General features: G+C 38.4%; 1 protein-coding gene across 3 annotated transcripts in view; it reads right to left on the bottom strand.

Moving 5' to 3' along the window:
- Nucleotides 1-14: 14 nt before the first annotated feature.
- LOC109855898 (syntaxin-1A) overlaps nt 15-22,496 on the bottom strand; it is a 43,469-nt gene continuing 20,987 nt past the window's right edge. The window contains exons 4-9 of one of the 3 annotated variants that reach the window (XM_020430595.1): nt 8,054-8,128; nt 7,721-7,903; nt 7,034-7,107; nt 6,787-6,924; nt 5,018-5,128; nt 15-769 (exon numbers count right to left, since the gene is read on the bottom strand). In XM_020430595.1, the coding sequence (XP_020286184.1) occupies nt 686-769; nt 5,018-5,128; nt 6,787-6,924; nt 7,034-7,107; nt 7,721-7,903; nt 8,054-8,128 (665 nt within the window). In that variant the 3' untranslated portion in view covers nt 15-685. Of the gene's footprint in view, nt 770-3,830; nt 3,942-4,778; nt 5,129-6,786; nt 6,925-7,033; nt 7,108-7,720; nt 7,904-8,053; nt 8,129-22,496 lie in introns of those variants that run through there. The other 2 variants (XM_020430596.1, XM_020430594.1) reach the window with 2 other exon arrangements.

Here is a 22,496-nt window from a genome sequence, read left to right as displayed (position 1 = left end):
AAAAAAAAAAAAAAAAAACAAACTGACAAGACAACGGGAAATCACAAGATTATATCGCATCACAGCAAAAAATCGCAATCACATCTTATGTCGTTACTTCAATATATATATATATATATGCATGTATCCGGAAAAACGTCGAGTAGCGCGATAAAGTTCACTTGATTTTAATGAAACGAGTCGTTCGTTACAGAGAGATTAGTTGGAAGATTATTGACTTGAGAGACTGCGGAGAGACACGTGTTATTGTGGGATCGACGCGGGATACACGTTTCGTTAACATATTTGCATTATGTCTCTCTTTCTTAGACTTTTTGTTTGTTAGTTTTTTTTTTTTTTAGTATGCACGTGCAATTTTTGGGATACAGCTCTCGATGTAAGAACCGCCACCAGATTGCATTCCGCATGTCTTTTCCGATTACACTGCACATTCGATCTCACGCGTTTCTCTCCCGAGCTGATCGCGCAACTAAGGTTTTTTTTCTGCACATTATTATCTATTTATTTATATTATTTTTAATGTTACTAATATTATTATTTTTTTTTTAATTATTATTTGCGACGTAAATTGCTGCCGCAATTGCACTCGGTTATTTTTCCCCTTTCTCTTTCTGCCTTTTTCTTGTGAGATTTCAAAGCTTCTCTTCCTTCTCCCGACAGAAATAACATCCCCCCTTGGCCCGTTTTAGGCTTTCGGAAGGAACCCTACGATTATGGCGACTAGTATAACCGCCGATATTAGGACGCAGATTATGATGAAGATCATTTTCTGTGGACAGAAAAGCAGAGAAGACCACGTGTGAGGGGGGAGGTGAAATGTGCGTTTTGTTACGCGCTTCGTCCAAGTCGCGAAGTCGCGCAAGGAATTAAAGATAAAAATAGATCAGAGAAGAAAAAAGTAACGAATTTTCAATACTTATGTTGCATGGCGTGCCTTGTAAGAAGATTATAAAAAAGAGTATACTTATGTATACTACGTATTACATCATTCGAGAAAGAAAAAAAGAGAGAAAGAGACAACGAGAAAAATTTTTTTCGGCAAAAAGATCAAAAAAAAGAAAAAACGTGAGGAAAAAACTGGGTCGGCTGTAGTCGAGTGCAGTGGATCAGAAATAAAAAATATTTAAAAAATAAAAAAAAAAAATAAAAAAGATTCGAAGCTCGTGGGAAAAGAAGCGGTGTGAAAAACATGTAAGAAGCGAGCTTACATATATGATTACACATGTTCGCTTATATATTGACTTTGCGCTTGCTGCACACAAGTAATGCACTTCCGATTGATTTTTCGCGATGGAAATTGAATACAGCATATGTAACGTAATAGAAAGCACATATGTATATAACAGAAATTATTTATAAATATATCTCAATAATATTTTCAATTACTCATTACTTTAGGTTCAATTTATATTTGTAAGCCGCGCGTTATATCTCGGTATTTTAATTTATAATAAATAAATTGTTACGTTTTTGTTAGACGAAACGTCTTTTTGTTTATCGGATCAAAGTGCAGAATATATGACAGTTCGTTACTGTTGTAAATATTATTATTATTATTATTACGGACGACAAATCTCAGGGGGATGACGTGCTGTCAAATACAAAACCAAGCACATTCCTCATACAACTAATAATGTTTCACAAACTGGTTAGTCACAAACACCAAACCACTCTACTTGGTCACAGAGAGATGTCGATTAAGTCTGCTCTCTAGTCTACCACACCGCAACAGTGTTTCTGCGAAAATTTAGAATACAACGCATTCTCCTAGTACTGCGGGTACTCTACGTTGCTCTCAACACTAATTGATACTTCAGCGATTTTTCATCGCGATCTCAGGTGTGCACTTGGATCGCGAAGCACAGTAACGTACGCTTATAATCCAATAATTTTTATCAGAACTGTCATTCCCCTTCCTCCCGCGTTCCAACGCTCAGATTTTATACGAGATTTTTTTGTCCAACGCCGACGTAATCGATAAACCAATTTGTTAAATTAAAAAGTTACGTGCTTCCTAACATTTTTCTCGCAAAAATGAGACCAAACGTGTTAGATTCCGGATAAGTTCCGTTTAATTAATCTCTTATTTATAGCCAGTGTTTTTGAAAGCAAAGTATTGAAACAATTAGGATCATTGAGCGATTAATAGCGTATCTATGTATGAAGAGAAAATATAAAATATTTCTTACTTTTTCAAATATCGCATTAAAAGATTAGTTTAATTAACTTTACTCACGTTCTCCCCCTGTTATTCTTGATTGTAGAAATCGAGAGCATTAAGAAACAAATACAACTTTGTACAATTTGCGCTTATAATCCAGTGTAAGAATTCCTCGAATCACTGGAGTATAAACGGGCGTTACTGAATTGCTTTTTACTTGTAAACGTGTGACCAAACAGTAACATGATTAGCAGCAGTGCAATTGTATACTAGACATTAAAAGTAAAGGTCAATCACAAGAAACACGAATCGGATTTTACCAGAGTTGCCAGACGTCGGGAAAGATGTTAAAAGTTCACTTCCGATCTCTGTTTAGAATCGCGCAGAGTCCATCGACTCTATAAGATGCTCTTAAAAGATTTTCAAAAATTTCAAAAATATTCTTAACAGAAGAGAATTCGAATATAATAAAACAAGCGAGAAGCAGCGAAAATTATCAAAAACTATTTAAATTTATATATTAAATATATTATTTAAATACATGTATTAAAATTATGAAAAATTAAATTAACAATTACTTAAAAAACTGTAACTGCAAATTATAGAAGCGTTTTTTTTCTTCTAATTTTGTCTCAATTCACCATTTTTTTTAATCTGGCAATTCTGAGTCCCACTCGATGCGAGGTGATCGCAGGTAGACACATCAAAGACGAAGAAATTTGCTTCAGGAGCAATAAGAAATTTTACCTCGTGATTCCTTGCTTGATCTCTTTCGTTAAATCGCGAGTATATTTTAATATTCAAATCTATCTCATTTTCTCAGAATTTATCCATTCGTAAACTATTTATTAAAAAAAAACAATGTTTGCAATACAAGTTTGAATTTATTTTCAAACGTATAGTTTGACATTTTCACTCTTCGCAGGATAAATAAACAAATATATCGCGTATATATCGCGTCGTTCCTATTGCGAAGTCGACGTGATGCGCAGACAAGGGACGGATGACAATGCGAACGTTACTGCGCGCGCGAATATTTTGAAATCGCAGTCCGCGAGTTGGATAAAATTTCAAACAAATCTCTCCCGTTGAATAGGCACTTATTCCTTTTTGCTCCATCCACTTCATTCACTCGCGATGTCGTCTTTTGATGAATGCCGCCAAGCGAAGCGGTTCCTTATCGCGCGCGCGAACGCCGTACTTTAGAGGCGCAAATCCTCCGAGTAAACTCTCTCTCTCACTCTCACGGAGTGAGAAATAGCATTCTTCCAATAGAGTCTACAAAGAAATTATTATTTCACCTCAACGGCGCGACGTGAAATTTCGCGATGCCAGGCGAACAGAAAAATGCATTTTCTCGGGACGAAAATCCGTTTCCATAAAAACGTCGGGGAGAATAATGTTCTCATTCACAAGTAATAAAAGAATTTCCGTCAAATATAATCGCGCGATTTAGCATTTTATTTTTTCATTATCGAATCCCCGGGCTAAATCTGTCTCGCTTTACAGGAGGAAAAACCCGTATTTTTTTTGTCCCTTGCGATATTCCGCAATTGACGCGAATGCAATATACAGAGAGAAGCAAAGTATATACAGTACATATACATGTCTAGTTTCGGGCCAAAGTTTCTAACCACGTGACTGCTTGGTGGTGTCTGATGTTCTTTACCTTACGAGACTTTCTTTGATATTCTTCGGCTTCGATCAGCTCGCCCCGGGCCTGGCCCACGTGGTCGCCGGTTTGATTCACCCAGTACTCAATGCGGTCCACCATTTCACCCTACACCGCACGTGGGGATTCGTAGGATTCGGACAAAGGGATTCGGGTTGACAGATTGCTCATCGAGAGGGCGAGAGGGGGGGAGAGGGAACAATTTCGTTACATTTATGTACACATACTCGGCGAGTGAAGAGAAGAAGCAGAGCATCCCCGCGGCAGCAAGACACCAGAGATCCTCAGCGGCGTCGCGCGCGTCATTTGGTTTTGTTTTGTTTTTTTTTTGTTTTTTCACATCGATACACAAATCACACACGATTCGTGTTAATATCAACACAGCAGATGAAGATTTAGTAAACGCAAGGTTAGTAGTATGAGTAATAGTAAGTAACAGTAATAGTAGTAGTAGTAACAACAGTAGACAGAGCGATTGATGGACAGAGGCACACAATTAGCACACCCATGTTTCGACAGAGAGCGGTATACATAGGTATATATATATATATATATATATATATATATATATATATATATATATATATATATATATATATGTATGTAGAGACAAAGAGATAGAGAAAAAGAAAGGAAAAGAGAAAAAGACACGCACACACAGACAGTACATATGTATATGTATACAATATAATGTAATATATACACATTTAGTATATGTTCGTTGTTCACCATTGTCATCACGAAATACCAAAAAAAGAAAAACAAAAACCGACGAAGTATAACAGATAAACAGAAAGAGAAACGCGCAAAGCGTTAGTTTTGTCGCTCGCGTAGAGCGGGTAGAGGAGGATCAAATGTAGTTGTGTGTGTGTGGGAAGAGAACGGATATTGTATACACCGATTAATATACAGATTACAGGCGAACGATACACGTCAACAGAAGCGTAATAATCGAGTAGCGGGGGAGGGTAAAATTGTGAGTAAAGCGGAGATTTTTCGACGAAAAAGGTCGTAGCCGGAAGGGAGGAGGGGAATTAAAAATTAAAACGGGGAAAGAGAACGCCAACCGGATAGGGGAAAGTGTAGGAATGACGGGAAGATGATAGGAAGAAACAAAAGAGTGACCAATTAGACGCGAACGAAATGCCAATGGTTTCGACGCGTGACATCTGGGGAGGACTCACCCGTCGGGCTTTGCTTTGATACTTGAGTGCTTTTTTGGTGTCCTGCGTGGCCGTCTGCACGTAGTCCACCGCGTGTTCCACATGGTACTCTATGCGATCTATCATCTCGCCCTAATTGCGGCGTAGGTAGGAGGCGCGGCGCGAATCCACACAGCGTAACACAAGAAGAAAGAGTGTTAGTTTTCCTCAAGAATAAGGCGAAGCTAATGATTAGAAACTTGATTTCTCAATTTTATTATTACGTCATGCATCAGCTCTCTCGCACACCGGCGTTGATAAACGCGAGAAAAGTAATTACCGCTGTAAAGCGATCGAACACAAGTGACAAGTGGCGATCTTTTTTGGTGACAATAGATTGAACAAAGTGACAAGCAAAGAGAGACCGCGATGGAATTACTCTAAAAGTATAACAATAAAGTTAACAATAAATATCTTAAAACAAATATGTAAATTCATAGTTGAAGAGACACTGTGGTAATTACTTTTCCTCGCTATGTGAAAAAAGGTCATTGAGTTTAGATACTATAAGTAAAAAGATTATTATTATTATTATTAATATTATTATTATTAATGTCTATCTATCATGCAAAGAATTAAAGCGTACTAAAGTCTCAAGTTTCACGCGATAAATAGTAATAATTTCAGAAGTGCGAAAATAACCAACGCTCAGATTTGAATAAACTTGAGATTTTAGCAAAATAAAGAAATTTATCACCCTTTGACTTAGCAGATAGTAAATAAAACGCGTAATTATGCTAAGAAATATTGCTATAAAGAGTAGAAGCATAGTTACACTGCGTCGCGCTACGCTTCCTAATTAATCATCGTACGAAAAAAAAAAAAGTAAAAATCACCGCGGACGACTATGAAATTAATATATACTCAAGATGGAAGTGTTCTCCAAATTATCATGTCAATTAAATCGGCAACGTTGGCCGATCGCATCAGTCAATTGTCGGGAACGATGTTGCTCAAGCATCTTGCAATAAATCGTCTTAATTGTTACAATTATCTTTAGTTCTAAAACTAAGTTGAAACTAAATTTGAACGTGTGTTTGAAAAGCCACGCACGAGTTTGAAAACTTTATTATTTGTTTTGTTTCACAGAGAGATCGGATTTTGTAGCCGAGTTTGTGCTAAAAAGAAACAATCGCTTTCTCATCGTATAAATAATTTTAATTACTTGTTTGACGTTTCAAATTAAACAGTTACTAACGAGGTTATATAAAATGTAAAAAATTGGGAAAGTTTTTTATGTTGTTTTTTTCCCGTCGATTTTTCTCTCCTCAAACACACGTATCGATTAACTCGCGCAAACTGCACAGAATCATTCATAAACGTCACATTCAATTACCAGAAAATTTATGTTCATGTCGATTTAATGCATTTGACTCTCATGTAGACGTGTTTAATTGCTCAAAATTTCATCGTGATGTAATAATATATCAATATTCATAATAACGAATACACCTTTGACGTTATTACGTATTTACAAAATTTACATATGCAATTTGCACGAATGTGTGACAAATGTATCATACGCGTAGTAGAAATAAATAAACAGAAATATTCAGATCGCGAAATAATAAACAAAAAACATACGTATAAAAAAATCTTTTGTTAACAAATTTAATTCCGTTATAGTTCAAGAGTGACGAGGGATTCTCGAAATTAAATCGAAACGATCGAGCTGACATAAATGATTTAATTCGTTCAAACAAGCAAATGTCTCTTCGGGGATAAATTTGCATGAGACAGTTCGACCTTACCTGACTCTCGACCAACATAGCCATGTCCATGAACATGTCGTGTAGCTCCCTGATGGAGTTTTCAAGTTTAATGATATCAGCGTGACGTGCCTCGATGTCCGCAAGAGTCTGTTTTGCTTGTTGCGTTTCCATAATGATCTGTGACAAGTGGCAAGATTAATCGTGTGAATTAAGATAGGCGCGACGAGCGAGAATATTAACGCTTTTCACAAAGCTACGGGGAAAGATCATTTAAGGACAAAGGTACCCCTTGTGTGAAGACGGCTGGATTCCCTTGCTCCAGCATCTCCTCGAGTTCCTCGTTAGTGGTCGTTCTCCCCGCTGCAATCACAAAAATTCGTCTCGTCTCGTAAACAGATTCGCCGCGAGATACAATCAATTGTCTTATTTATCGTGTTACTGTCGGTTTAGTAGATATATGTTCTACTGGCCGGATATTTAGTAAAGAAACAATTATTAAATTTGTAAAATTTGACGTAACAATTCTCAATGTGTCTCAAGTAGTTTTTAACCATATGTTTTTATATTAGTTTCCAATGTTACATATTTTAATTTTTAATTATTATAATTATTTTTTAAAATAAATATCTGAATTTATCTTTTAACTGAGCGTAGAAATTTGTTTCGATCGCACAAATAGAAGCATGCATTCAAATATGCATTCAAAACCTTTCGAGAATTTCAAGTTTTTAAAATTAAAACTTCCTTTTTAATCGATGGAAGTACAATTGTATGCACAATAGTATTTGTTATCGTGTGTTAAATTGGAATGAATAATGTTAAAATTGCAAATTCAAGAGGACAATACTTCGAGCATTAGATTGATGAGGAAGACGGGCTTTGATATTGGCGACAGATTAGAAAGAGCTGTTCTGCTCGAACAGGCATTCCGATCATGAATACGACCAATCGTGACGTAGGTATATGTACTCACTAATCTCGAGCTGTCGTTGTATTCTCCCCTTACACCGCTCCCTGTAATCGGTCTGTGTCCGATTGTACTCCGTCATCACTTCGACGAACTTCCTAGACAACGTCGAGTGCTGAGTCTTGCGTATCCTCAGATCCGCGGACGATTTATTCGTATGTTCCTCTTGTTCGATGTTCTGCTCTATGACTATATTTACACAGAAAAGAAAATCCAAATTCACAAAATTGTTTATCACATTACGAAACATGTAAAAATATCACATTTGAATATGTTGACACAGTTAATATTTAATTTACATGTAAATATATATTTTTGTTCCGGATTTCAAAAACTCACCCTTTAATTTAGCCCTCACTTTGTTAGCAGTTTTCTTGATGTCGGACATCAGGTCTTCGAGTTCTTGTTTCACCTCTGAAATCGAGAACAATCATTTGTTTATTTATTTCGTAAACAATATTTCACCGGAATATTTCGTTCACACACACACACACACACACATACACTACGAGATTTAAAACAGATTCCCTATTTTAAAAAAATTTAAGTTTTAAATTATTTCTTTTTAATCTAAAATACAACGCCTGTTTGCGGAGTAAATAACGGATTGTTTGAATTTGGCGCTGGTCTTGGATTAAATTTTCCAATGAGCAAGCATTGGAGAAGGATGGGTCAGAGTCTCCTCGTAATGTCACGTCCCAATATTCCGCGTCCCACGCATAAACATCCCACGCACCGCTGCCCACGTCTCGTACAACCCACCCCGTGATGAAGACTTTCTTCTTCTCACATGGAAGATATATATATATATACATTGTAATCCGCTTCCGTACTTTCATATAAGACGAGACATATTACACTTTATAAAGAGAAGAGAGAAAAAAAGATTCCATTCAATTTGACGCGAATAGAACGAGCGAATCGAGAGAAAAAAATTATTAAAAATTTTACACGGGCGTACTTTACATGCTCTTTGAATAGTTCGTGTCAATAATTGCTCCAGATCGGAGGTTCAGATAAAACGGAATTTTCTTGTTACAGTACCAGGTACGCCAACACATACAAACTGTGTAATCGACGCGCAGGGTCGTTTACACGAGAACTAGCGTGAATTTCGATTGTGAAAAAAAACAGAGCGCAAAACCTATCGCAAGTTTAAACGCGATCGAACGACTTGGGACTCGTGCGAACGTCTCGTCGATCTTGCGGCGGAGAGCGAAGTTCACATAGAGACAGTTTAAAATGGAAAGATGCGAACTGTAATAAACGTTACTTTTCGAATTAAGTATTAAAATTTATTTTCAATTTGCTTAATCGTAGCAATCGGCATACAAAAGTTTATATAAACTCGCAATAAATTAAGAGAATCTGACACTCAGTAGCTTCGCGCAGTAGTAGAACTGGAAATTGTTCAGCCATCAGTAAGTGTTCTAATAATTAAGTGCCACTGGCCAGACATTTATTAGAAAAATAATTGTGACAAAATATTTATATATGAAATTAAATGCAGAAGTGCGTAAAAAAAAATAAAGAAAACGTATTTAAAGTTAGGAATTAATTTAAAAAACATTTTTAAAAAATACTTGAAACACTGAAAATTATATTTAATCTTTACATGGCTGATAATTATTTCTCTAATGAATGTCCGGCGATGTGGTATCTTATATGTACGCGGTACATGCGCGTGTTAAAGTTCACGTTTAAAAGAAGTCGCTATACGCGATACGAAAACACCGCCGACCTAATCTTTTCACCTCCTTCATTTCAGCTTACGCCAAGATTTCATTTTCGTCCATGTGCCACTCGACGCGAACTAGTTTCTGCCGTCGACGATTGTTAGACGTGATAATTTCGGCGATTCCAAAAATCACTTGCCGGAAAGTTTTTTTCTCGCCGCGCGCGATTGAGAGACACAGATATAAAAGATTATATGAAATGGAGAAATTCGAAACGGGGAACGGAAAATGTTGGCGGTAAAAAGATATATGATTTGGCTGTTGGCCAAGTAAATTGCGGTGGAAACGAGATGTTGTTAACCTTTTATACCGCCATGACCGGTGAGATAAGAAAGAGAGAGAGAGAGAGAGAAAAAATTTTGGCGGAAAACACGTATTCAAGAAAATGTAATAAAGTAAATAAAGCTCCGAGGTTGCGGTCTTGCGCATCAAAAACGTGGCGCTGTTGAATCTTCTTCAACAATTTTATTTATTTATTTTTTTTCATTGCCTTTTTTCTTTTTTTCTCGGAGAAGGTCTAACAAAGAGAGTCGAGAAGTATTTTGTGGTAAAATTGCCACGCTTGTAATTACGACTTCGCGCTCGAATTAGATTTTTCATCACGTTATTTCAATTAGCGCGCACGATTCGTCAAAGAAAGAAAAACGTGTTAACGTTTGCATTCTTCATAAGGCGGGACCCTCGCAAATTCGTCGTGAGATAATTTAAGCTCGAAGAAGGTCGCGCGAGATCGCAAGAACGTCGTCGCACGAGCGTGGCGGTGCAATTAGCAATTAGCGAACTCCGTTTAATTGCCTTCCGGGTGCTTCTCTCCGGAACGCGTGATTTCACGAAGGGACGAAGAATAGCATTTCCTCCGTTCTTTCTCGGCTTCTGGAGAAATTGTTCAGACAAAGAGAAAGAGAGAGAGAGAGAGAGAGAGAGATAGAGATAGCCCGACCACGCGATTAATGTTATCGCAGTATATTTAAAAGGCATCTGTTATTTCTTCGATTTACCTCGTCTTCAAATAGAGACCTAGAGCGCGGTACCATCGATTTTTACGAAGGAGAAGCCAGTTAACTTAGCTCACGCGATTTAATCAAGAGGCGCGCACCGGCGCAAATTTTTCTTTCGTTCCTCTCCTCGGTCCTCGTTATATGAGATTATCGCGAAGAGATACGCTTTGCCGAGGATAAAAATAAAATAGCGCCAAGACGGAAAGGAGAAGAAAAATAGAAGAGTGTGTGTACGTGTAAAAGAAGAGTGGAAATTCAAAAAATTTAATTAAACCAAGAACCATACGAGGCTTTGAGAATACGTTTCTTGCTCGGTGCGTGTTCGGAATTTTCTTATGTAATAAGTAACGAGTTAATTTAAACACGCACGTGTTTAAATGAGGCTGACTAATTAAACCGAGAAAATTTTGAACTTTCGCACCGAGAGAATTTTCGAGTTCGGAAGCTGCGTTGATTCTCGCAAAATTGCTCGTTGACGATCAGCAGCGAGCGGTTATCCAAACGATGCGGAATATTTGTCGCATTTCTGCGAAAGGAAGGTAATTTGATCATTCTGCAGTTGATGTTATTCTTTGATTAACGTGTGATGCGTGGGCTTTTATGAATTCACTGAAGTTTTACTTTGAAAACTTATCTCGAAATGAATTGCAGAATTCAAAGAATATAAATAATAATATAAGCGTGTGCGTCACGCAATTTTCTTTTGAAATTTGAAAATATTTCCTTTGCAATCTTGTTTTATATATATATATATATATAAATCAGCACCTGATGTCGCGATGAGTCAGTCTCCCGACGACGACGAAGTTTTTCATTAGTACACTCGCGCGTCATTCGCAAAGAGAGTCGATAAATACTGTGTATCGCAATTAGCACGGATTAAGCGCGGAAACGTAGGTAATGAAGCCTATTATTAGTGAACGAAGCGAACAAAGCAAAGTGGCCGAAATTGCGGACATTAATAAAGGCGATTAACATTTCCTCCTCCGTCGTCATTTTATTCGCCTCGCACCGTCAACTGCAAAAGCAATACGACCAAATCGCGTTTCCGCAGTACAACGCAGCCAAATCTATTCTGCCTCGTTTGTGTAAACGCTCGCTGCTATTGTCAACAAATAATTTTGCGAGAATCAACGTGGCTTCTGAACTAAGAAAATTATATATTCCGATCCGCAGAGCGTCGCGATCGAATTAGAAATCGTGGATTCGAGAAACTCTAAACTTCGTGAGCAAATAGAAGAAATACAACACAACTCTCTCCAAAGTAATATATTTTACAAATAATAAAATAATACGAGAAAACTTGAAATAGCCAATCGGAATACGATGCAAGTAAAAAGCTTGTATTTTTGCATACAAAATAAAAAAGTAATAATATAATTAATAATTGTTCAACAGTAATTTTAATGTTGTGTTAAATTATTAGTACATCAATTTTTCATTAATATTGTTTACAAAAAATGTGAAAAGCATCGAAGTTATTTTTGTTAGGTAATATACTTTTAATTCATATCCTGATAAAATATTATTAGGATTCTCCCTTCATATTATCTGAGGATTATATGCCAATGCTTTGTTCGATATACCATGTCGAAGTAGTTATAACGCCACTATTTCCGTTTCGTAAAGTTAGAACATGACTTCAGAAGCTATACTCGGTTAATCTGCTTATAAAGTCGATTTACGCAGTACCATATTCCGATTAAATCGTGACTCAAGTGAGCACACACATTCACAGAGACATAAAAAGTAAAGATTACCTTTCCGTGTCTATTTTTCATTATGATTATTTTAGAAGGAATAGACCGGGAAGTTAAAAGGAGACCAAGAAAAAATGAAGAAAAGACAAAACGGGAGAGATATAGAGAGAGAAAGGGGGAAAAAAAAATAAAAGGATGGGTCGAGGTTATCTCCGTGGGAACTTGACGCGAGGTGTTTTGCAACACCTTCAGGTGCGCCTCAGGTCTTCCCTCTCATATTCCTGTCGCGTTATTATCGACTTTTCCTGACCTCGTCTTACGCGATCCCGATTTGTTCCGTCCTCTTTCCGCCTTCATCTTTCCCCGTCGTTCGCACCTTGCACACGCGCTCGATCGAAAGAGCCGACGTACAACGGCCGACTTCCGGGGACTCATTCGGGAATACTCGTCGAAATGAAAAGGAAACGCGAGGCTTTTTTTTTTTCATCAACGAACCCTCGGCCGTTCCGTGACGTACGTCTGGGAGTGAATGGTCAGTTATCGACAGCTTCGGATTTACTAATCCTGTCGAGAGGTAATAAAGTTCGTTTGCGCGCGTTTGGATACTGGTGATGTGTTACGCGCTGCGAGCGTGTAAATTGGGTTAATGTCGCGTGGAAACGTGCCAGACCTACTTCCAGGCTACCGCTCTGCTGACTGACCGGTGTTCGGCGAACAGGATGTTCGAACTTCAACGAACTCGAAAGGAACGTGTGTGTAATCGTTGTTTCGGCGACAGGTGATTTCGCGCGATTTTTTGGCAAACTCGGCGTTCTCGTACTTTTGCGTCTTGTACAACTCTTCTTACAATTGGCTGATAATGCAAGTTTCTCGAAAAACCCGAGAAAGTTTTTTTTAATGCGGAAAAATGTCAAATATTAAAAGACCATTTATATACATATATTTGAAAAGGCCATTATTAATCCTCGGAGAACTGGATGACTTTTGATTTGTATTTTACATTTTCAACAAAAGGTCATTCAACACGAATATAAAGAGAGAAAGAGAGATAAAGCGTCTAAAAATATATACATACAATTTTAAAATATAAATATTAAAATAAAAATTTTTGTTATTGCCATTTTCTTATCTTTTTATTAAAATAAAAATTGTTATTACTTTTTAAAATATATTCATTGCATATTTAAATGATATTTAGTTATGAGTGACTTAACAAATATCCATCGAAAGTCTTGAATGACCCAATCAACGAAGGAGGTCAACCATAAAGTGAATATTAAAAACCCGAATCGGTTTAGCCGATGTCTGAGACACGAAAATACAAGATCCTATTAACTGGACGATTCGCGTATACACACACACACACACACACAACTGTGCCGTTGCGACCGCGTCTCTTGATAGTAAGGCCTATTAAATTATCGGCGTTCTCAATCGGGGGTGGCTAGCAGCGAAACAGCTGGCGCGGTCGCACGACAAACACGACCGACACATGATAGCAGACCAACACGAATACTTTCGACCTACCAAAGGGAGAACAAGGGAGGATCTATGGCGTTTGTATTCCGTCGGCAAAGCTTCCCGGTGCCCATGAATATGTATCGTATGTCCGGACTTTCTGTTTATAAGCATAAATTAAAACTACTTCCGACCGTGACAGAAGTTAGAGACGAAAGGAGGAGATGCGTGCGTTGACTGTTACCCGCTTGTTTTTTGTGTCAACGTGTTGAAAGTTGACACGAAAAAGGATCGCGTTGTATTCTCGCGGTTTATAACAGCGGTTTTGTGTGTGTATGTGTGTGTGTGTGTGTATGTATTTAACAAACAAACGATGTATCGTTTACAAACATCAAAAACTAAACAAACAGTACAAACGTGCACGTTACGGTGGTTTTCAATAAAATTGCAATAAAACCTCGCGCGATCTCTTCCACATGTTATCATATTATTTAAATGATCAATTCGGAACAAGCGGATTATATAGTTCATCATTAACTTACTCGTTTCTCATATAAACGCGCGTAATGGATCTTTTCCAAGCACGAATTCTTTAATTAAAATCATTCCCAACTATACACGCAAGTACGTTAAAGCGCGTTACGTGACGGCACTTTTTAATATTTGCTCTTATCTCTAATAATTTTTTATGCCACACGAATTAAATGAACTGTGCGCGATAAATACGAACGCGTAGAATTGCATAAAAAACGCAAAGGTCGCGTACTGAATACATGATCAGATGTAAAGCTTCGGAGCACAAAAATCCGAGCTCGGTGAAGAAACGCGTTTACACACACTCCTACAATTCTTTTTGCCAGTCGAAGGCAACAGTCGAAAGTACAAAACAGAAAGAAATGAGCAAACTCGTTTCAATTCAACTTTTAAAAAACAATATACAAAAGCCTCGGTGCGTGACAAATTTAAATCTTTATTGCATATTCTTTCGAACTTAATCGGAAAGTAAAATAATTAAAGCGGAACAGTTTTCAGAAGAATTTTCATTAAGTTCTTCGACACAACATAGAATATTACAATTGTCAAACGCGCAGTTAGAATTCGGTCTATAATAATAATAGATTAATTTAAAAGAGGTTAACTCTCTCTTTTAGATCTTCGATCTCGGCGTTCCACGAGAAAAGGTCACGTGTGTGTGCGGCTCGAGTATAATAATAAATATGTATAACGATATCATGAATAGAAAAAGCTTCCCCGTGTGTATACAACGTATATTCTAATGAAGTCTCTCCGACGATCGTTACGGACATTATCCTAATTCTGAAACTTTGGGTCTTTTTCGTTCAGCATTCCTCGGCGCCTTCTTCAAAAATCATTAAAAGTAAATTATGCAAAACTGTTTTCTCTTTTGTTAAATAAATAACAAGAAATTAGTGGACATGTGAAAAAAGATGCCAGAAGTTTTGCAAAAAAGATTTTTAATATTTTTAAAATCAAATACAACACACGTCGAGCTCGCGTTTAAAATGAAAAACAAGTTCAGAAAAAATGAAAAAAGTTCCGAATTAAAATATGAAGAAATACGATCCAAATCCAACACACTGCGCTGTAAATGTGACACACGTGCGTGTCATTTGTTTCTCTGTATCATCAGACATATCGTTTTCCGAAAGATCGACCTTTCCGTTCGTCTCCCAAAGGGCAAAAGAGAAGCGTTGGCGGGAGAAAATAGCAAGAGCGCGCATCTCTCTTTCGCGCGAGGAAGTAGTAAAAGTGTTCAGAGAGCGGCATTTGACTGTAATAAGAGCAAGGGGGGTCCGCCTACGCGAGGCGTGAAGGATGCGATCAATTTGTATTTCGCGACGGGGAGGAAAAAAACTCGACTGCGGAACTGCGGACTGCTGTCTGTGAAGAGAAATACCGCGCCAAGGGAGAAGAAGCTCCTTTCTCATCATCTCCTCCTCTCCATCTCGCGAACGAAAGCTCGACACGATTTCAATTTCCTGGTAAGACACAGGCTTGTTAAGAAAAATTGAAACTTCTTGTCACTTCCCCGCGTTTATTTATCGTTTTTTTTTTTTTCGCAAATATATACACAGCGCCGTTTGCTTGCAAACTTGTCGTTCGTATCAATTGCGCTATTGTCGTTCACGCGAAGTTTCAGTGATGTTGATCTTACGGGTAGCATATTAGGATAAATATAATTGTTTTTAAATCGAAAAGAGACAAACACATAATTGAAATAAAAAAAAAAACCAAAAAAAGTGAGAATATAAATTGGATGTTAAATAATTGATCAAATATGTTTTTTCAAATATATCTTGATTAAAAGAAATATATTTGATTAATTGTTCAACACACGTCCGATTCACGCCTTTTGCTAATTTCGATTATGTTTGACACATTAGATGAGATAAATAATTTTTTATTACACAAAAGAGGCCAACTTCTAGTTGAGAAACACGATATCCGTAATTTCACAAGCGCGTTATGTGTAACCCTCGAATAACGCTACAGCGGCAAATTCGCTCTCGCGGAATAGTATCCGAAGTCGGAAGCACTAAAGCATTAACTTCCCACCCCAGTCGGGAGACTGTTATTAATCGTAGATTAGCTCTCGCGAGCTGTGCGTTTCCAACGACATCCGTTAGGTTACGTTCTTGTGCGGATCAGAGATTGTTTTTGTTACGGAAGATTCGATGCGCAATGTGTTCTCATACGAGATTGTCGTTTTACAATGTATCCGGCGCGTTTTCTCGCGCCGAAGCTTGTCGCGAAAGATAAATCGTTTCGCGAAAACTTTTCCGCCAGCTTTCCGAGTATCTGACCCAGATTTTCTCGTCAGATCCGCGATATTAATGACTGCAATATTAATGACGATAGAGAGAGAGAGAGTATATACGGTCGACTCTCGAGTTAATTTCATTCCGTAATCATTTGCCACAACTGAGAATATTGTCATTAATATTAATTTCGAGATAGCGTTAAAAAAAGAAGTTGCAACAATGTGTTAACCTTTCTCGACTGCTGCTGCATCAAGAATGCATCATTAATAATAATAAAATAATAATTAAAAAAAGCACACGAAGACACAATGTTTTTCGTAACAATAACGCAACGGCGATATTTACTTATTTATTTTTCAACGTGTGTAAAATTTATTTTCCCAACAATTTTAAGCGATAACGGCGAAGGGCACGTGAGGAACTCGATAAGACTATCTGAGCGGAAATGGCTCGTGCTTTTAGATGATCGTTGTTTCTGTGCTCGCGCTGGAATATATTTCAGCAGAATCCCAAGGGCGAACGCTCTGCGCCTCCACGGTCGCTCCTCGTCCTGTACCGTGACCCACTTAATCCGCTCCAGATCAGCTTCCGCTCTACCTCCAATCCCCGTCGCATTCCATCGACTATCCTATATTATGTGGTTTACCGTGTTCCCATCCACCCTATTAAACTTAGTAGGGGAGAGAAAGAGAGAGAGAGAGAGAGAGAGAAACGTAGTCTAAATATAAATATATTTAAAAGCGCGTCACGTGTGACAATTTCTTCCGTTGTGATCGAAATTGAGTTATTTGTGTTTTTCATCGGCTACTAAAAGATGAAATTTTTTTTCGCGCAAACGCGCCGAGTTTATTCTTCCAGTTTATTCTTCCAAGGTATTTATTTTTTCCGCAAGAATTTTTTCAAATTAAATTCACAGAGAGAGATAAAGGGGTTGTTTCTACGTAAACCCCAAGGGACCTTCGATATGGATTTTCGAATTCAATTTAATTCGAATTAAAATGCAAATTGAAACACATAATAATGTGTGCTCAGCAGCCTCATTTTATTTGCCAGAGAGCCGTGTACGATCTGTACATTCTGTATATTTGAAACAAAAATTATTGTGTTGTAATTACTTGTTAGAGTTTTTTTAAATTTTCTACGCTATGCAACTGAAACATTTTAAAACACAAAACAGTTTTAAAATTTTTCACAAATTTTCCACTTTTGTCGACGTAATTTTTGTCCAGAAACAATTCGGTCGTTTTTCGACCGGAAATTCCGAGAGAGATCTGTCTCGCGCGTCTGTAACGTGTCGTTAAACAGAGAAAAGCCGTGCGCTCGCGAAAGATACGGCGTATTGTTGCGCCTGTTGCATCGAAAATAACAAGTCCCAAACTGACTGCAAACCGAGAGAAGCGAGACGTGTATCGCGCCGCGAAGCGCGTGATATCGCTCTCGTTATATGAACATATTTAATACAATCAACTTGGCGCAAACAATGTCGCTTTGTCGCGCATCGGCGCGCAACAAACGTATCGCGCGGTAAGTCGCGGCCATTATTCGCGTGACACAATATAATTTCTGTTTGTCCGGGCCGGGAAGCGAGGATTACATGAGTCGCGTGCCGTTAGTGCTGGAAAGGCAAGCGAACGTATAGCTAACGAGGACAATAGTCCTGCGCGAGAGACAATAGGCGAGTAATAGGCCGATTCGAATAAGCGTGGGAGAAACTGCGGCGATCGATGTTGAAAATTCGCGAACTCACGCGTTCCTCGGAATTTCTCTCGCGATGATTTTCGTCTTCCTCCGCGCGCGTGTGTATATAATCACCTCATTTATTATTCACTCGTTGATTGTCATTTTCATGCGCGATCGCGCGAGATCGAGGGGTCGGGCACACGGTTGAATGCATTGCGGTCGTAGCGCGACAATCAATGCGACGAAAGCAACAAAACCGCGAGGGCTCGCCCGAGAGAGACAGAGAGAGAGAGAAAGAGAGAGAAAGAGCGTATTCAGCTTTAATCAATAAAGCGTTGCGGTTAATAGAAAATCGACGTCTGCGCGCCTATGTAGACGAAAATCTATGGGCAAATTAAAAACGATACATCAGTAGTCGCATCAAGTGCCAACGCGTACACGACGATGTACAACCCGGTCGATGTGGTCCCGTGCGCGAGATTCACAGTCTTGGGAGGGTAATATGTTGTCCGCTATCGTCCCTTTCATTTTCCTCGTTCTTGATATCCCGACAGCAATTTCTGACTTGGTGTTATAAATCTCTTTCTCGTGGAGAAACCGCCTTGGTTTTCTCATACTCCTCGAACGATCGCTCCAGCCAGCGCGGCGCCGCTCGTTTGCCAGCGGCGGAATTTCAATCCCATAGGATCACCAGACGGAGAGGGTGGAAGAGCGCCGCTATCTATCGGCCTAAATAAGGAATGGAAACAGCCCCTCGAGCGTCTTTCTCAGGGAAAGAAAAGAAAAAAAAAAAGAACGAGAGCGATGTCGAGAGCGGGAGCAAGATATCGGTCGATCCTCACGGATCAGCCAATCTGTGCTGAGGGAGTTGCCTGCCGACGAGAAATGTGTCAAATGGTAGGCAATACGCTTACAGCTCTCTCTTGACAAGATGCTTGAGAAGAAACAGAAAGGTTTCCGCAAAAACCAATCGAGAGCGCAAATATAAGATCAAAAAGTCGATAGGCTCCGATAGACTAAAAAACACGTATTAGCTACTACAAACCGAGATATCTTCTTTTCGAATAAAGCTAACTACTTGTATAATTTGAAACGCGCTTAAATATAATTTAATTTATATAAATTAATAATTTACAAACCTGAAATATTACTAATATAAACAAATTTCAATTCGAACGAATTTATTTTACACAAGAATTCCTTCTTGCGTCTTTTAAACAGAAAGTTAAACACGCGCCAATATAAATCTACTTCGTAGACTCGCAGAAAAAAAAAGAGAGAAAGACTCTAAATCTTCTCCTAATTGTCAAATGTAGGTGAAGAGGATTCGTGTTCTTGAGACAACAGAAGGGAGACAAAACGAAGAAGTTGGCGACCCGCGTTTGTTCACGGATGACCCGTCCTCGCTTTTGTCGACTATCGCGACGAAGGCGAAGCTCTTTACGCTTTATGCTTACGCGACGGGATTATTATCGGAGAAAAGTGGCGGAGGCAGTATGGGATGACGAGCGGAGAGGCAGACTTTACGGATTCTCTCGGTTTTACCCTCTCGAAGCAAAAGAGGGAAAGAGGGAGGGAGGGAGGGAGAGAGAGAGAGAGAGAAAACGAAACGCACGAACCTCCTATCGTCGCGAATCATCTTTCCATTTCTATTTGCCGACATACGATTTTCCCGATCGTCGCAAAAGAGCGAAAAATTCATGCGTTCTCCCGCGCGAAAGGGAACCGAAGATATTTCATTTTTGACAAACACAGAGCACAGAGAGAATGCGCAAAATAGAAAATACTCGAGTTGTGAAAATGCGTTGCGTTATCGAACAGCCGTTCCTAGAAAGTATATAAATAAAAGATCAAAAACTAACAAGCAAATGTACTTAAAAAAGAATACTCGAGTAAATATACTCTTGGATACGTAAGTAAAGATTCTTTATAAGAAAAGACCCACGCTTTTCTGTAATTTTTGATAAAACGTGTGACTTTTAAGGAAGAACGACAAATCTCGTCGAGAGATTATTATGATAAAAATGTGTAACACGTGTTTGTGTAAATTTTACACGTGCAATCTTATGTTATGACGCGTTTTTAAACGTGAATCACACAGCAAGCTTGACTGATCTATTTACCAGTCATCTCCCCCAGTTGCGCTAAAGTCAAGGCTGTTACCCACGCGAATTGATACACATCAACTTGATACAGTCTGCAACCCACAACCGCTATCAGCGATATCAGCTATGGGCGTGATGACACCTACGTCAACCGCAAAGACCGTCTGGCATGATATCCCCTTTCGACGTAACTGAAATTTCGAAATGTCGAAACGTTTCTGGAAACGTCAGTTGAGACTCGAATAGTGATCTTTGCGTATAATTGTATAGAACGTTTCGGTCGTTCATTTATTTCCGATTATTTAAATTAGAACAAATCACAAAAACGACGAACAAAATTGATCATTCCTGCGTGTTATTTTCCGTTGAATTATTTTATGCAAGTAGCTCAGAAGTTAAACAGGGATGTGAGATATTTCGTCGCTTCTCACATACATCGTATGATATATAAAATATAATTTAATCTTCTCTCCCCCAAAAAAGCGATCTCTCATCCAAAAAAGTAATATTTTTATCTCGAATTCAAATTTATCGACACATTCTATCGCCCAATAACGCTCGCCCGTCAACGTCTATCACTGGCTCGCACATTCGTGATTGAAAGCGAGTGAGGAATGACGGTGGAAAATTTATTGTAAGATTTTTACGTCTCCCGACTTCCAAATTCCACGATTTTCATCGTACATTCATCTCTCGCTCCTTTTTTTTTTTTTTTTTTTTTTTTTCATTCTCCCCGTTGCCCATCCGACTTTCCTGGACGTTTCCTCCTCATTACCTCTCAGAAGCGCTTCTAGCACCAGTGTCGTTGACGAGATTGACGTGAAATAGCTGGAACTTAATTAAAGGAGCCAAGTTCGCAAGACGAGGACATCGAATCAGCAACAGTTGGCCGGCGGCTAATTCGAGATAATGCGAACCACCCGACCGAAAAACCGGCCTCTCGAAAGTCCCTCTACTGCGTTTTTTCCCCTTGTTTGTTCGTCAAGCGAACAAATTCGTACAACGCGGTCGAAAAAAAAGCGCCGGAGGATTGTCAGGTGGGTGGCAACAAGTGTCAAGACCAAGCGGCGAATCAAAGAGATCAAAAGCGCCGCCGCTTACGCTGTACGTATATCTCTTACATTTGAAACGCGGTTCTGAGACGATAAATTAATTTCTGACGTACGTAATTTGCGTCTTCAAAAACATGACTAAAGTAAGGTCACGTGACAAGGAAGAGAGGAAAAACAACACGTGACTTTACTTTAATCACGTGTCTTTAAAAACAATATTGCTTTTTGCGAAGATATTCAAACTTAAAGTCGCGTAGATCTCACAGATCCAGTCTGAACAACTCGTAGGTCAATTTTTATGTAGGTCATTTTTTATGGCACTGAAAGATTAAGAGATATGTTTTTTAAATAGTTTCTTTATTTTAGATACGTAAATACTTTGTTGTAAGTATTTCTCTGATACCCGGACAGTTTTATCTTAATCAAATCTGCTACTATCTGAAGTGTAAATAAGAAATTTCAATCGCCATCTCATATGTATGTCACTCTCACGCGTATCTCGTAGCACAATAATGAGAATTATTTACGTAAGATTGAAGCACAATAAAGGGAAACTCCCTAATCCCAAGAACGTCGCGCAACTTTCCCGAGCAGTGAAAGGATTAAAGATTAATTACGTTGGCAACATTCTGCTCGTTCTCTCAAAGCGACGTTTTGTCGGTATGTAAAATCTTAACTCCGGGAGAACCTCTCAAGGGCTTTCTATCAAAGACGAAAATTTCAATGGAGAATTTCTGTCCGTCACGGCGCGAATGACATTTATCGGAAAATGAAATTTTCGCAGCAAAACGGAACGTCGACGCTCTGCTTGCGCATACACACACACACACATGTGTGTGCGCGCGATATATATAAGTTCGATATATACGAACAATAAAAAATTTATAATGTCGCACTCTACGTAAGTGTGTGTGTGTGTGCACGCGTCCCTACGTGGATAAAATTAATTTTTTGCTAACGCGCGCGTACTTCCGCCCTGTAGTGAACTTTTTTTCCAATTTGCACGCGAGAAAAGCTCGTCGAGAATAATAATAAATTTCGATAGACCATATTATTCAGAGTTGTTGTTTTAAGCAAACAAGAAAACACATCAATTTTGAATATATTTAAATATATTTAAATAATATTTTTAAATATAATTTATACTTATATTGTCATTTAAATATAATTAATTATATGGACATAACTTAAAAAATATCCCTCGCCAAGTCTCGAACGATTCATCAGGATGAAAAATTGACGCAACATAGTTCACGGATTATAATAAATT

The sequence above is a fragment of the Pseudomyrmex gracilis genome, unplaced genomic scaffold (assembly GCF_002006095.1).
Source record: "Pseudomyrmex gracilis isolate BER0280 unplaced genomic scaffold, ASM200609v1 scaffold_101, whole genome shotgun sequence".
Taxonomy (NCBI): Eukaryota; Metazoa; Arthropoda; class Insecta; order Hymenoptera; family Formicidae; genus Pseudomyrmex; species Pseudomyrmex gracilis.
Note: the sequence above shows the minus strand (reverse complement) of the source record. Positions and strands in the feature narration are given on the sequence as shown.